This window comes from Terrapene carolina, unplaced genomic scaffold (genome assembly GCF_002925995.2).
Source record: "Terrapene carolina triunguis isolate 2854851 unplaced genomic scaffold, T_m_triunguis-2.0 Scaffold66, whole genome shotgun sequence".
NCBI classification, from domain to species: domain Eukaryota; kingdom Metazoa; phylum Chordata; order Testudines; family Emydidae; genus Terrapene; species Terrapene triunguis.
Window position 1 is genome coordinate 62,431,783 of NW_020664417.1, and position 16,958 is coordinate 62,448,740.

Below are 16,958 nucleotides of genomic sequence, written 5' to 3' on the forward strand. Positions count from 1 at the left end.
TCTTTTATTATGTGAAGTGATAAATAACACTTCCTTATTCACTTTCTCCATATCACGCATGATTTTATAGACCTCTATCAGGTCCCCTTCTCAGTTGTCTCTTTTCTAAACTGAGGAGTCCCAGGCTTTTTTAATCTCTCCTCATTTGGAAGCAGTTTAATACCCCTAATCATTTTTATTGCCCTTCCCTGTACTTTTTCCAATTCTAATATATCTTTTTTAGAGATGGAGTGACCAGAACTGCACATAGTATTCAAGATGGGAGTGTGCTATGCATTTATATAGTGGCATTATGATATTTTCTGTCTTATTAGCTATCCCTTTCCTAATGGTTCCTAACATTCTGTTAACTTTTTTGACTGCAGCTGCACATTGAGCAGATGTTTTCAGAGAACTATCTACAAGGACTCCAAGATCTCTTTCTTGAGTGGTAAAAGCTAATTTATACCCCTCGTTTTGTATGTAGAGTTAGGATTATGTTTTCCAATGTGCATTACTCTGCATTTATCAACATTGAATTTCATCTGTCATTTCGTTGCCCAGTCACTCAGTTTTGTGAGATCCCTTTGTAACTCTTCGCAGTCAGTGTTGGACTTAACTATCTTAAGTAATTTGTTATTGTCTGCAAACTTTGCCACCCGGCTGTTTACCCTTTTTTCCAGATGATTTATGAATATGTTGAACAGCATAGGAGCCAGTACAGATCCTTTGGGGACACCACTATTTACCTCTCTCCACTGTGAAAACTGTCCATTACTCCTAATCTTTATTCCCTATCTTGTACTCAATTACTGATTCATGAGGGGACCTTCCTTCCTATCCAATGACTGCTTTACTTCTGGGGAATTCTTTGCCAAAAATTAAAAATTCTGCATCAAAAAATTAAAAGTTTTGCATACAATATTGTAAAATTCTGCAAATTTTATTTGTCAAAATAATACTACATAATCACGCCAGTTTCAATTATTTTGTTTATTTCAAAACTAGGGTGACCAGATGTCCCAATTTTATAGGGACAGTCCCGATTTTTGGGTCTTTTTCTTATATTGGCTCCTATCACCCCCCACCCCCTGTCCTGATTTTACACATTTGCTGTCTGGTCACCCTATTTCAAAACACCTGTCAGCAAGTATGTCTCTAACAACACAGACACATACAAGAATTCCCTCAGGAGTAGAGTGTTAAAGAAACACCTATGACCAACCCAGTTCCTGTTTCTCTGCACCCACCCCCATCCAAGAGCCCAGCCGGGAGGGCAGCCACCAACAACCCCTCCCCCAGAGTCCACACACAGGGCCCCCCGCAGTCAATACACCCAAACCTCCTTCCCCTCAAGCCTAGCCGTGCCCCCCCCAGCCCAGACACCAGCCCCCCTCCCTCCCAGAACCCAGCCATGTCCCCCCCCAACCCAGACACCAGCCCCCCTCCCTCCCCGAATGCAGCCGCGGCTCCCCCAGCAAAGACATTAACCCACTCCCTCCCAGAACCCAGCTGCCCCCTAGTGGCGACCAGCAGCACTGCAGTTCGTTTCTGTGGGGGAAAGGAAATTCTGTGCAAAAACCATTAATTTCTGCAAAATTCTGCATTGCACAGTGGTGCAGAATTCCCCCAGCAGTACTGCTTACTTTATGTAAGAGCCTTTGGTGTTTGCCCTTTTCAAAGGCTTTCTGAAAATCCAAGTACACTGTATCAATTGGCTCACTCTTGTCCATATGCTTGTTGACATCCTCAAAGAATTCTAACAGACTGGTGAGGCATGACTTCCCTTTACCAATGCCATGTTGACTCTTTCCCAACATATCATATTTATCTTTGTATCTTATAATTCTGTTCTTTACTATATTTCAACCAATTTGTCTACTGCTGAAGTTAACAAGTTCTTTGAAAAGAAGCCAAGATAAAGTAGAGCAGTTGTGCATATACTAAGCTAGTCTTAACTGTCCATCATGATAAACTCTTGGGAGTGAGAGATGCACAAAAGGTAAATATCTTACCTTAGTAAGAAATTCAAAGTAGAAAAAGTGAATAGTAAGCTATAGTGAATGAGTTTAACACTCTGGTTTCTATTCATAAATAGATATATACATGAGGGAAGAGAAAGAAATTCACATATATTTACACAGAAAAGGGAGAAAAGTGACCAAATCATGTAAATAGATCCCCTAATTAATACTTACTGCTCACATCTTAGCTTCCCTTATTTCTGCAGCTACAATGTTTTTCCAGCTGTAGATTGTTAAGACAGTATCTTGCAGCTGCAGTGCACAGCCAAGCCCCAGAGGAAGAGCCAGAATAGGCAATCTTGGTGGTATTTCTTTTTTAAAAAGAGAAACTTTGAAATCACGTGTAAGACTATTTCTGTCAAGGACATCAAACTTGCAAAACTTAGCAGATTCACTGCATAGCTCAAGTTAAGCAGCACTCTATATCCCTATTCTGTTCAAGTTCTTATACTGTGCCCTCACCATGGTATCTGAGCACTTGTGAGTGATGAATTAAGTGGTGTGACTGGTATCTGTCATGTACGGTGACTTTCCCACTCCTCTGCTCTTTCCAGCAGGGAAAAAGGTGTAAGGATTTGTCTTTGTTTGTTATGAAGCACTAGGTTTTTATTACAGAAGGCCAGGTTGAAGAATTGTGCTTTGCACTTGGAACTGAAAGTAGTGAGCTTTGGGGTGATGCTTTAGAGAAAAACCATACAGCAAATCTGTAAAATTACAAAGGAGGTATATAAACCCCTTTATGCTATTTGTGGGCTCCTCTTGCTCTTGCATGTTGCATTAACATTTGGAAGTCAGAAATCCTGACTCTATGGGCAATGGTCTTCAGTTTCATTTTTGCTTGTTCAACTTTTAGTTCAAAATAATAAAAGCCTTGTGGGACAAGGCTCCCTTTTCATTGTTCTTGGTGTGCCTTATGGAAACTCCCTATAAGATTTCTAAAAATGGTTTAAGAAATTCACAGTAATGAATACCACCTAATTAGAGGTAGGCAAAAATTCACTAGCTACTCTCTGGGAGAGTTTTTTATTTTCAGCCCTTCCTACAGCCAAATTCTATTTTTTTTAAAAGTCAATCGATTGAGATTCCTTAAAGGAATTAAAGGAAAAAATTAAGAGGAGGGAGATAAGAAATCACTATTTAAGATGAAGGTTTAAAGAAGGCAAATATTATGGACTGAGAGTACATAGTTAGAGCTAAATTCAGACCAGTTTTAAGCAGATATAACTCCACTGTGATCAGAAATGTTACATCCCTTTGCACCAGGTAGATGTGAATTTTGCCTTTGAGAGCTCAGTTCTATGGCCAATACGCCAATATATAGCGATACTGTAGTTTCTTTTGATGATACATAGTGATCCTCACTCTGTACTAAAAGGCATCACTGAGAAAACAATTATTTTCACAGAATTAATTAAAGGAAATAGGTATACCAAGGTATGCCCCATCCTCTGCCCCCACTTTTCTTTAGCTAGCTGGTGTAATGCAGTCACAAATATTATTGTAGATATAACCTAGAGTTGAAAAATAAAAGCTCCATAGCTGAGTAAGCCATGCAAAAGAGGGTGGGAAACTGACAATGGAAATGAGCCACCTGGCAGCTGATTAAATAGCAACCAAAAATTAATACAGGTAGTTCTCCTCAAACTGTTTAAATTGTCACCACCCTACTTAGCAAACATAGGTACAGGAGATTAGTACTTCAGCAGTCATTTAGGGCTGTTTGTGTGCAGCCAGATATGGATCTTACCATCATGTCGGCTGGGAGAATCACATCCTTTCTGTGGAGTTGCCACTCGAAGGAATATCTGTTGTCTCCATGAATGCCGGCGAGTCCTTACAGGGGTGTCATTGCCAACATCCAGCTGGCTTTGTTTAGACTCATAGTCACTAAAATTACAGAGTACAGAATGTCTTATGAATAAGTTATGACAGACACAAGAGTCGTCTAATGACATTGAAGTGTTAGGTTTCAGGGGACATAAAAACCAAAGCTATCAAGGAAGGAAGGCTGTGTCCCCCACACATGCTTGGTCAGCATCCATGTGTTAAATGGGTGAAATTCACCCCATTGCTGCAGGCCTGCACAAGGTCATATGTATCACTCAAGTTAGTGATTGGGCATATGGCTTTGTGCAGGGTTTGCTTTCCAAGATTTAATGAACTTACTGTCAACATTTTACAATTTATTTTGTGATAATACCTAAATACACACAATGTGTAGCAGGTGTACATACAGAACGGTGAAAACAGTGCATATACACACTAACAAACCTTTACATTATTTGTTAACAGCACTTTTCATTTCTCTAATGCCTTTAATTAGTGGATCTCAAGGAGCTCTATTAACATCAGTTAAAACTCTCAACTCCCTGTGAATTAGATGCATATCATACTCCTTTTTCATATACATAAAATAAGTAACATAGAGGTTAAGTGACTTTCTCCAAGTCACACTATAAAAATCAGTCACAGAGCTAAAAATAGTCCCCAGAAACTGGCCTTATATTCCTTTGGTCTAATTGATAGGCTTCACAAAGAGCGTTTTGTTAAAATTCAGAATTAAATAATGAACAACAATGATATCTGTCCATTTAAAAATCCCACTATTACCTCTTCTAGGGACTCAAATCATTCTTTATTTTTCTTTTCAGCTACCATGGATTGAGAGTGTTGAGGGAATTTGTGTTGAATGCTGAAGGGGACAAATAAGCTTCAAAGAGCACTGGTAGTAACTGATTTTCTAGGCCAGGAACCATTTCAATAGGCTCATTCCAGCCTGAGAACATTGATGTACTGTGGGATGTATCCTGTATTTTCTTAATGGTGAACTGGTAATATGGATATGCCCCTTTGGGCAGGAGTAGTCAGATAGTGGGAATTAAAGTTGTATTATCACAACATCTGGGTTCAGAAATGGACAGCAGATCCATAGTCATTTTAGAACAGAAACCATGGTAACCTCCCGACCTTTGATGGCATCCTCATTTAGCTTACTTCATCTATTACATGCAAGTGAATGATAAATTATTAATGCATAAAGTGCTCTCAAAATTAAAACAAAGAATCCTTTGAATGATACAGTTTTATCTCCAGGCTTAAAGATAGAACCCTACCTTTTTGCGCTCCTAAAGTCAGAGGTGTTATTTTCATCTACAGGAGCCAGAAATTTTAAGAAATTTGGCACAGAGGAGGAAGAATGAAGCTTTTTCCGTAGGGCAATATGGTAGGAGATGCTGAGAGTGCAGTTGGGAAAAGTGCAGTTTAGAATGAGGAAGTGTAAATATGCAGAATAAAAAAAAATACACAGTGCAAGCTTCAAAACAAAAATACTTTCAGGCATGAATACCAAGGAAAATAAAGTAAAAACTAAAATTGTGTAACAAGTTCTACTCTGAAATCATATTTGGGTCACCTAACTGTTCCGGTATTAATATACTTTAATAAATTAATTATCTGCTATGTTCAAGGATTCATCACCCATGTTTTGACTATATTTATTTAATCCTGTAAGAATTCATGGCTATTCTATAGCCAAACAACTGCTAAAATTGGTAGGTACATGTTCCAGTGTCCTACATTTTTGGAGGGGTGGGGGTGGAAAAAAGTTGACATTTCTGTAACTGGTATGGGGAGGGAGGGCAGCAACTGAATAAGCTGACTATGCAAAAGTGCCTACTAACATAGTAACTTTCACACAATAGAATTTTCAGCATCTGATTGTCTGGGTTTGTTATTCTTGTGTGACAGACAGAAGCACCAATCAAATCTCACTAGAAGCATTTCAGCAAATATAACTCTTGTTCCGAACCTTTGTCTCCTAAACTACCTACATGAAGCTCCTACGGCACTCAGAGGAACATTAATGGGTAGTGGTTTAACAAAAGCAGCTGAGTTAATGACAATTTCTGTCTGGAATGGAAGCTGATAAAGTCATCTGGTGTGTGGTAACTAAAAGGTAACATTGCTAAGAACTAAGATATCATACCAAAATACGCTACTTGGGGTGGGTTATTCTGTATGGGTCTCTGTAAGTTTCTCTTGTTGAAGCTGTTCCACTTTGTATAAAACACTTGAATAGTCATTGAGCTAGAAAGAATTATTCTATAGCCTGGTGGTTAGAACGCTCGCTGGGAAGGTAGGAGACCCAAGTTTATGACCCTACTCCAATGATGAATTATTTATACACAATGGGACAGATTCAGCATGAGATTGAGATCCCCCACACCAGAATATCCCATAACCCAATGGCTAGGATGCTCTTCTGCAATGTTGGAGACACAAGAACAAATCTCTTTTCCACAACAGGCAAAAGGGGGAATTGAACGCTGGTCTCCCACATTCCAAGTGCGGGCCCTAGCCACTGTGATAAAAGTTATAAAGGGAGGCCATGGCGACACCTCTTCCCCATCTCTTTCTGTTTTGTGAATGGTGCCTAGTCCCAAAAGAAAAAATGTTTTGACTGAAACTATTTAGTGAATTCACATCAAAGTAACAAACAGTTTCAGGTTGATTAAAATTGCATTTTTGGTGAATAAATTATTCATCCAAAAAATTTCACCCATCTCTAGTTTTAGGGAGCAGGGGTCTTCTCACCATAAGGTGAAACGGCAGAGTGAGTAGCCCTGTCTGTAATTTTCCTCTCCAAAAATGCTTTGGCTATAAGGGCAAGAATATCAAACTATCACTTGATATTGGGAGAGTGATAGCTCAGTGGCTTAAGCATTGGCCTGCTAAACCCAGGGTTGTGAGTTTAATCCTTGAAGGGGCCATTTGGGGATTGGTTCTGCTTTGAGCAGGGGGTTGGACTAGATGACCTCCTGAGGTCCCTTCCAACCCTGATATTCTATGGTGCTGAATAACTCTCTACAAGTCAGACTTTTATTACCCTTTTCACCTGGTCAAATTTCCAACTCTTAGCAAGTCACTTTCTCCCTCTCCCCTTTTCAACCACAAAGGAGCAGGGACCAGTATCAGTGTTACTTTGAACAAGGCAGAGAGTGAAACTGAAAAATTCTGGCGAAACAGAGAGAGTGAGAGAGTCCTTGGCATCGAAGCTCAGGCACAGTTTAACCAGCACTGCTTTCTGATTCATCACAAGAGCAACTGACCCCAACATATCAGCTGTGTGTGAGAGCACCTGAAGTAATTTCATTCAGTCAAAATGAAAAATTAGATCAAGTGCCCTATGATAAAATGCACTGCTACAAAATGTTAGGAGAGGAGTTTACTTTCCCCTCATGTAAACACATGCCCTCTGGTAGGATTGTATTAATAATTATTATTTAGTATTAATTATTATTATTATTCAGTCACTGTGCACATAGTGAGTGAGGATAATGCAGTGTTGTGTGTTTATGGTACAATAAAACAAACACTCCCAAAACTATATACAGCTGCTATCTCACCTCTTTTGTGCAACATGCCCACATTGTTCTCTGCTTGAATTATGCTTTAGATATTTTAAAAAAGTGGGAGAAGAGGCCGAGGGATTAAGACGAGCTAGAGGAGAGGGAGAAGAAGATTGACCAGAACAGCTTTCAGACTCGCCAACAGATGTGCTCAAACTGAACAGTGGGATTCCAGCCATATGGGAGGGATGAGGTAAGAAAGAGAGAGAGAACAAATCTCAGAAACAGAGAAAAATGAAATGAGATTGCTTATCTAGCCTCATTTTAAAATGTCCTACTACTGCCAGATAACAATTACATAAATTTCTGATTTACAGCTCTAGCTGCAAGGCACTGAGCACTGTAACCTAATCCAGCAAAGTACAGAAGTGTTTGCTTACAGGCCCTGATTCAGCAGGGTACTTAAGCACATGCCTGTGGAAACTACCTCTAAACCAGGGGTAAGATTTTTCAAAGGAATCTAAGTAATTTACTAATCTAAATCTCATTGAAAGTTATTGGGATTTGGGCCTAAATCCCTTGGGCTCTTGAAAATTTTATCCTACACATTTTTCTGAGAGCTCCATTTTCCCAACATCGTGTACTTATTGCTTTTATTAGCTTGCCGTAGTATACCACTAAGGGCCCAATCCTTTGAGGATTAAGTGCTCTCAGCTGCTCCCACTGACGTCCTAGGATGGGACCAAAACAGGAATGGCAAAGGAAATTAAACATATATTCAACGTTTAGCTATAGTCCCACAGTAAAATAGGAATGAACTGAGAAAGCAGAAGCAAGTAGAAAGTTTTAAGGAGGCACTTGTAAAGTTAAACCAACAAGTGCTAAATTGCACCACAAAAGCCATTTAGCATTTAAGGAACAAACAGGGTCAAAGAAGAGACAAAAAGGCAACTCAGGTTATGTTTCCTTTTAAATAACAAAATTCTCTTTTTTCACTGTCATCATCTCTCTCAAGCATTTACCTTTACCACTCTGCCTTCTGCAGGAAAAGTGAGCCAGCACAGAGACAGATTTACTACTGTCTAACTTGTGTAAACCAGCAGTTTTGGCAGAGAAACAGAAGTCTACAGACAAGAATGTTTCCACAGTAACTGGAAAAAGCCAGAGAGAGAGGGAGGGTGAGGGGTGGTGGAGGGGAAGTCCCATAAAGCTTAGTGAGATTTCACGGATGTGTAAGCAAGCCCTTAAAGGAGGACATCTGAAGAGTATTAGCAAGAAGACTATTAAAAATTTATTTTTGTTAGTGAAACTTTGCAGCTTAATGAAGAATTGCTTTTATTGCACTGGCTGGTTAAAACTGGACCAGGGTCTGTCCTCTGACACCGATTAGAGGATTTTATAATTTTTTAAACAGGATTCCTCTTCATAAATATGAAATAGAGAGGCACCACAAGAACCAGCTATTATTTAGACTGCTTTCAGATACACCCAGCAAGAACTATTTCACATTAGTTGCACAGGCAAACTAATCTCTCATCATCCACTTATATCATGCTTGTGTAGTAAAATGGCTTTCTGACACTTACTGTGGAATTGCAAGTTTCAGGTTTCATCTCCCTCCTTGAACAATACCAAATGAGCAGAGAAGATGCTCTTAAATATAACGTGTTTTAAGCGGATGACACACTGCTCTAACGCTAAGCATTACGTTTCTCTTTTGCTAAATGAACATACCTGATATGCAATGAACATCCCATAATTTGCCCCAAATATCTATCAAACAATATCCTGCTTTTAAAATGAGTCTTACTTTCGCCTGTGAGGAGTCTCTGTGCTCACTGAATGATACCTCATAAGTTTCCTTTGTGGAACAGATGGTGATGTTTCAACTGGTTCCAAAGATTCCAGGTATTCGATAGGCAAGTGACTCAATGTGTTTGCTCGCCGGCGAAAGCCTTGCTGAGGTAATTTATCAGGCTGCTCGATGGGGTGACTAACTGGGTCACTGGAGACATCTCCCACAGATCCATTGGTCTTGGCAGGAGTCTCTGGAAGTGGGCCTTCTTTTTCACACAAAGATGGTTCCTAGCAATATAAAAATATTTACCCATGTAAAATATGATTTATAAATAATAATTTGAGGTTCTCTATCTCAGGCCTATTTTTTGACACAATAAACAAATCTCCTTCCTGCTACAAAGACATTTATTTCTAAACTTTTAGTCCCAGCTGAACATTTCCTGAAAATAAATACAGTCCAACACTTACAAGCTTTCCTGCCTAAACTCAGGCACCCAAATAAGAGTGGCTGAGATTTTCAAATAGTGTTGAGAACCTGCATCTCCCAATATGCTGGTGGAAGCTCAACAACTCTCCAAGTCAGGCAACTCTTATTTAGATACCTAACTTTAGACACTATAGTTTGAACATTTAGGCCATGGTATCTCACACAATGACCTAACCTTTAATGTTTCATTACTAATCAGCAAGGCAGACACATGCTATTATATTTATGCTTTATAAAGGGAAAAAAGGCTGAATAATAGTTATCCTCAACACTTTGAAGAGGAAAACCTGAGACAAGAAAGGGGCAAATGAATATATGGTATGTTATTGTCATGAAAGCTGCAATGTAAAAGGAAGCATTTCAGACTACACAGAATCCATTTACATTGAAGATTTAACATAAAACTGCACTTTTTATTGGATCTTTTTCTTTAAAAAAAAATCATTCATGATTACAAATGCAGATGCATGAGTCTATCTAGGTACTCATATTGACCCTATGCCCATTGTATCTGAGCTCCTCACAAATAATGAATTTATCTTCACAACAAACCTGTAATGGAGAACTGAGGCACAGGCACACTAGGAGTGGAACTGTGGCCCACTCAAGTCAGGACTTATTCAAGGTCACATAGGACGCTTATGACAGAACCAACAACTGACCTTAGTCTCCTGACTGGTCAGTGGCCATACCACAAGACCATCCTTCCTCTCTGCTTCATATTTAACTTATTTTACTAGACTCTCAAACCATACCATCAATATATAAATTCTTTACATTTAGATGTTTAATTCTATAGTCCTTATGAATGTACAACTCCCACTGAAATCCAAAAATTTGCGTTTACTTTCAGTGATGTTAACTAATCACCACATTGGAATCAACAGTCCTGAAGCTAACGCATCATTTATGTTCATTGTTGCAATCTCAGAGAATGAATAATTGCCCAAATTGGGCCCACTAACCCCATCTTTTCTTAGCACCAGGAAAGAAATAATTTATAATCAAAATGCCTAAAGACAGCCTAAAATTTCTGAAAAAGAGAAAGTGACATGGAGATATCAGTTCACATCTCTTGGAGAAGCTGCCAGGATAAGAAATTCCATTATGATCTCTCAACATGTTAACTCAAAATTGCTGTTTCTTTATTAGAGAGACAAGGTGAGAGGTAATATCTTTCATTGGACAAATTTCAGTTGGTGAAAGAGAGAAGATTTTGAGGTACACAGAGCTCTTCTTCAGGTCTGGGAAAGGTACTTAGGCTATGTCTACACTGCACATCTTACAGAGACGGCTGTGTCGCTGTAAGATACGCGGTGTAGCTGCTCTTTGTCGGCAGGAGAGAGTTCTCCTGCTGACAAAATAAAACCACCCCCAAAGAGGAGCGGTAGCTCTGTTGGCGGGCAAAGCACTGTCCACTCCGGCACTTTGGTAAAACTTTTGTCGGTCGGCGATGTGAAAAAAACACCCCTCTGACTGACAAAAGTTTTACTGATGAAAGTGTGGTGTAGACATAGCCTTTGAGTGTCACAGCTAAACAAGGTGGAGCAGATTGTTTAGCACAAGTAATTAGCACATTATGAGAGACCATTCAATGTGAAGTGGCACATTACCACCCACGCAGTCACAGGACAAAAAAAAGAGGGTTTCAGTTTGTTGTAATAAACCATAAACCCACTGTCTTTATTTAAATAATGATTTTTAGTGTCTAGCAAAGTTATGAATTTAAGCTCCCAGGCTCATGTTTTGAAGGTGTTGTGCAGGTTTCCTTTAAGGACAAGGACTGAAAGATCAGATGTGGAGTGTTTGTTTTGTGAAAAGTGTTCGCCTAAGGGTGATACAGTATTTTTGTCTTTTATGATTTTTCTGTGTGAGTTCATTCAAGAGCTTAGGTCTGGTCTTCACTATGTTGCTCAGGGGATGTGAAAAATTCATACCCCCCATGAGCAATGTAGTTATGCCGACCTAACCTCCCAATGTAGACAGCACTATGTTGGTGGGAAAGCTTCTCCCATTGACATAGCTACTGCCTCTCGGGGAGGTGGATTAACTACGCCAGCAGAAAAGTACTTGCCATTGCTCTTGTAGACGTGCCATTAGTAATTATCTGGTTTCACCCATATAGTGATTATCGGGGCATTTAATGCAGTGGATGAGGTACACCACAAACTGTGATAGCAATTTGTAGGACTCATGGATCTTAAAAGGTGTGTTGTGGGGGGCATTGATCATTGTAGCAGTGGAAACATGTCTGCAGGTTTTGCATCTGCTGTTATGGCAGGGTCTGGTGCTGCTTTGAGTTGGTGGATCCTGGTCAGTGGACAGCTTGCTTCTGACGATTAGCTTGACAAGGTTGGAGGGGGCGCTGTTTGAAGGCATGAAGAGAGGGTTTGGAAAAGATTTCTTTCAGGATGTGGAACCCATTGAGTATGGGTTGTTATTATTTAATGATAGCCCATAGGGGTTCCAGTGTGGGGTGGGTCTCATATCCAAGGATGTGGTTTATGATCATACCATTGCTCAGGGGATTCAGATGCATTTTAATGTGGAGTGCACACCTGAGTTGGTTACACTCATTTCTTAAGTTGCCTGCAGCAATGGGGTGAGCAGAAGGCAGAATTTAGGCCCTGATGTTGCAAGCTGATATCATGGGCAAAGCATCATTGACTTCTATGTGGCTCTGCATGGGTCTAAGGATCTGCCCTCTGGGCCAGCATGCAAGAACAGAGCTCCCCTTGGTAGGGAAAAAAAACACATTCTTAGCAGCAAACTCTATCATATTACTCGTATAGCTACATTTTTTCATGTCTGGTGTTTTGTTTTTCTTCCCACACAATCAATCGGATTTTTTATTCATGAATTCATGAAAAAATAACAAATATAAGACATTAAAATAGACTGATTACACCTACACATCACATGATTGTAAATAATTTTACAAAAAAAGTTATCGGAAGATTCTCAATTTATTCAGTCATTATGGTGATTACTTACTTTACTTGTGCTGCTTAATGTACTGGATAAGGAGCTGTCCAAATCCACACTTCCAGAACTTTCTAGTGAACCTCTGGCTTTACTACCCTTTAGAAATAAAGTATATGAAGCAATCAGAATTAGAACACAAAAAATTGCATTCCAACAGAACATCCTTGCTGGAATTGTTAAATCACTGATTCTGCCAGTATCAAATTCAATTTCCTGAAATGCCTAAGAATAACCAGCCTCTCCACAAGAAACAGGTGCTTCCTTCAGGAAGGCCACAAATATTGTAAGGACCCTAGCAATTAATACACTCATGTAGGTCAAGTTATTTTTTTTTCCAGCCAGGATTGCTGTTGGCAGCATCATATCCTACAAAATATATATGTGGAAAGGGTTTGAATAATCATGTGCTTGAGACTGAATTACAACTATTATTACAGCACCTCCCTCAGACCATAAAATGAATTTTCACATTAGGCTATCTCCATCATAATGCAAAGATAGGAATTGACTAGTACAGAGGACTGAAGACTACATCAGCACACTGGACTCATGTAGACTTTCCCAACAAACATCACCTCTGTTATACTGATTTGCATGTCTCTAGATCAGAGTGAAAATCCATAGAGTTTGGTACAATCTCTTGGACTGCAGCCTTATTAGGTTACCCAGAGGAATGCATAGAAACCTGATAATGGGTAGCTATGCAGCTGTATTTCTATGGAGCAAACATGCTCTTGACCACAGGCAGCTAATAGTTGGCTTATGTTCTGAAGCACAAAGTTTAAAGTTCTGTATGAAATTTTATTCCAGCTGCAATAGAGTAATTGTTGACATCATCATTACCATGAATAATTAATATTCTTTTTCTGAATCTTACTAACCTTTTTGCTTCAGGACTGTCTATGCTTAAGGTTTATCAATCTAGTTATATTGATCAGGGGCGTGATTTTTTTACTGACATAGCTATGCCAATAAAAGCCCTAATGTAGATGCAGTTATATTCACAGAATCATAGAAATTCGGGGCTGGAAGGGACCTCAAGAAGCCATCAAGTCCAGTACTCTGCACTAAAGCAGGACCAAGCTTGACAAGGTTGGAGGGGGCGTTCTTTGAAGGCATGAAGAGAGGATCTGGAAAAGATTTCTTTCAGGATGTGGAACCCAGGGCCGGCTCCAGGCACCAGCGAAGGAAGCAGGTGCCTGGGGCGGCATGTCCGGGTCTTCCGCAGCAGGGAAGGACCCGCCTCCGAATTGCTGCCGAAGAATGGAGTGGCACGATTGAGCTGCCACCGAAGTGCCGCCAATCGGCTTTATTTTATTTATTTATTTGTCCCCCACTTGGGGCGGCAAAAAAGCTGGAGCCGGCCCTGGTGGAACCCATTGAGTATGGGTTGTATTGTTTAATGATAGCCCATAGGGGTTCCAGTGTGGGGTGGTAGTCTCATATCCAAGGATGTGGTTTATGATCATACCATTGCTCAGGGGATTCAGATACATTTTAATATGGAGTGCACACCTGAGTTGGTTGTGAACCAAGTAAACCTAGACCATCCCTGACAGGTGTTTGTCCAATCTGTTCTTAAAAACCTCCAACAAAAGGGATTCCACAATCTCCTTTGGAAGCCTATTTCAGAGCTTAACTACCCTGACAGTTTGAAAGTTTTCCCTATTATCTAACTTAAATCTTCCTTGCTGCAGATTAAGCCCATTATTTCTTGTCCTACCTTCTGTGGACATGGAGAACAATTGATCACCGTCCTCTTTATAATGGCTCTTAACATATTTGAAGATGGTTATCAGGTCCCCCCCTCGGTCATCTTTTCTCAAGACTAAACATGCCTAGTTTTTTTAACCTTTCCTCATAGGTCAGGTTTTCTAAACCTTTTATCATTTTTGTCGCTCTCCTCTGGACTCTGTCCAATTTGTCCACACATTTCCTAACATGTAGCACCCAGAACTGGACACAGTACTCCAGCTGAGGCCTCACCAGTGCCAAGTAGAGTGGGACAATTGCCTCCTGTGGCTTACATATGACTTTCCCGTTAATACACCCCAAAATAATGAGTATTTTTTGCAACTGCATCACATTGTTGACACACATTCCATTTGTGATCCACTATAACCCCCAGATACTTTTGAACAGCACCATCACTTAGCCAATTATTCCCCATTTTGTAGTTGTGCATTTAATTTTTCATTCCCCAGTGTAGTACTTCGCACTTTTACTGAATTTCATCTTGCTGAATTCAGACCAATTTGTTAAGGTCACTTTGAATTCTAAACCTGTCCTCCAAAGTGCCTGCAACCTCTCCCTGCTCGGGGTCATCTGCAAATTTTATAAGTGCACTTTCCACTCTATTATCATATTGGTGCAACATATCCGTCCACAATTTGTACTTATACCAATATAGCTTATGCCAGTCAGGCACTTTTACACCGACATAGCAATGTCCACAAGAGGATTTTATGGCAGAGCTCTTCAGATGTTATCATATGTTGTGTAAGGGCACATTTCTTTTATCATAGGCCAGTCTATATGATAAACTTTTGCTGGGATAGCTATGTTGGTCGGGGAGGTGATGAAGTGTGATTTGTAAGCAAAAAATTTCCAGTGTAGACACAGTTATCCTAGCAATACTGTGATTTTGCTGGGAGAGCTTAGTTTGCTTCAGGGTGGGTAGCTGTAATAAACTACGCTGGTAAAAGTGCAATTTTGCTACTATGAACTGCATCCATGCTAGGAGTACTTTGCCAGTGCAGTATACAGGGAGAGCTAAATTGGCAAAACACTTCTAGAGTAGACCTGCCCTTAATTTAACTGAATATCTTCTTGCCCTTGTATTATGAGAGAGGATAAATGGCACTCCATGATAAATCTTCTCTACCATTCATTGTTTTGTAAAATTTATCTTGTCAACTTTTATCCATCACCTCTCCAAACTAAACGGCCCTGAATGTTCAATCTCACTTCATATAGAAATCTTTGCAAGCCCCTAATCATTCTTGTTAGACCATTTTCTGGACATTTTCCACTTTGTATTATATCCTTTTAGAGACCAAAATAACAGTATCCAGACAGAAGGGATTCCACAGGTTTAAGTGGTGGCATTATAATCTTTTCAGTATTTTTCTCTGTTCTTATCCTAATACAACCTGATATCTTATTTGTTTTTTTAACTGCCTTGGTGTATTGAGCAAATATTGCCAGCCATCTGACCATGATATGTGGATCTTTGTCCAGTGTGTTTACAGGTACACCTCTACCTGGATATAATGCGACCCGATATAACACGAATTCGGATATAACACGGTAAAGCAGTGCTCCGGGCGGGCGGGGCTGCGCAGTCTGGTGGATCAAAGCAAGTTCAGTATAACGCAGTTTCACCTATAACGCAGTAAGATTTTTTTGGCTCCCAAAGACAGCATTATATCGAGGTAGAAGTATAATTGAGAGACCATCAGTGTGTAAAGGTTCAAAGAGTTCCTTCCAATGTTTATCACCTGCCACTTGTTTACACTGAATTTCATCCTCCATCATATTGTCCAAATAACTATCTCTGTAAGCTCCTTCTGAAGTTCATACTAATCTTCTCTAGGCCTGACTTACAAATAATTCTGTGGTATCTACAGATTTTTGCCACCACATTGTTCACCCCCCCCCCATGTCATTAATAAATATTATTTTAAAAATCTGCCCTATTAAAGGTCCTTGGTCAACCCACTATTAATTTCCTTATGTTAAAAATTGAACAGATTTTTCTATTTCTCTTAACCAGTTTCTAAATCCATGAGAGAATTTTACTGCTAATGCCATAACTGCTTAGCTTCCTTTATAGCCTCTTGTGACGTTTTTGAAAAGTCCATATAAAAATATTTACTGCTTCTTTATCCACTAATTTGTTCTTTTCTTCAGTCTTAGAAAGGTCTGATTTTCATTACAAAGCCCAAGTTCACCTAAGTATTTCTAGAACTCTCTTTAATAATTGTTCAATTTTTCCTGGAAGGAAACAAAAGTAGATGTAGACTGTGTCTATCGCTCAAAAAAAGTCAATACAAAGACAATACCTACCCGTGACAAGATACTTTCTAATGATTCTGTTAGTGACCGTTTAGCTTTGCTCTTCAACATATCTAGTCTGAACCTGGAAGCACTGTTTGGCATCTCATTTCCAGTAGTCTCTCCACAAGGCTGTGAAGCCTATAATATTTAAGAAAGCAGGTGTAAAATACAGGGTTGTACAGAACAAAAACTCACTGAAAGATTTTTGACATCTTAGTAGCACATTTCCAAGCTTTTCTAAACCTATACTAAGCTCTGAATCCTCTCATGCATTGT

The 16,958-nt window shown here is 39.6% G+C and overlaps 1 protein-coding gene across 8 annotated transcripts in view; it reads right to left on the reverse strand.

Annotated features, from left to right (window-relative positions):
- Positions 1-16,958, reverse strand: part of TBC1D1 (TBC1 domain family member 1) — a 199,434-nt gene that overhangs the window by 59,016 nt on the left and 123,460 nt on the right. For 5 of the 8 annotated variants that reach the window (XR_003899761.1, XM_026647988.2, XM_026647996.2 and 2 more), the window contains 6 exons: positions 16,692-16,820; positions 12,633-12,719; positions 9,162-9,436; positions 7,409-7,567; positions 5,117-5,236; positions 3,751-3,890 (listed from right to left, as the gene is read on the reverse strand). Coding sequence is in view for 7 of the 8 variants with exons in the window: in XM_026647988.2 (XP_026503773.1) it covers positions 3,751-3,890; positions 5,117-5,236; positions 7,409-7,567; positions 9,162-9,436; positions 12,633-12,719; positions 16,692-16,820 (910 nt within the window). In the remaining variant the exon portion in view is untranslated. The remainder of the gene's footprint in view (positions 1-3,750; positions 3,891-5,116; positions 5,237-7,408; positions 7,568-9,161; positions 9,437-12,632; positions 12,720-16,691; positions 16,821-16,958) is intronic. The other 3 variants (XM_026647989.2, XM_026647992.2, XM_026647991.2) reach the window with 3 other exon arrangements.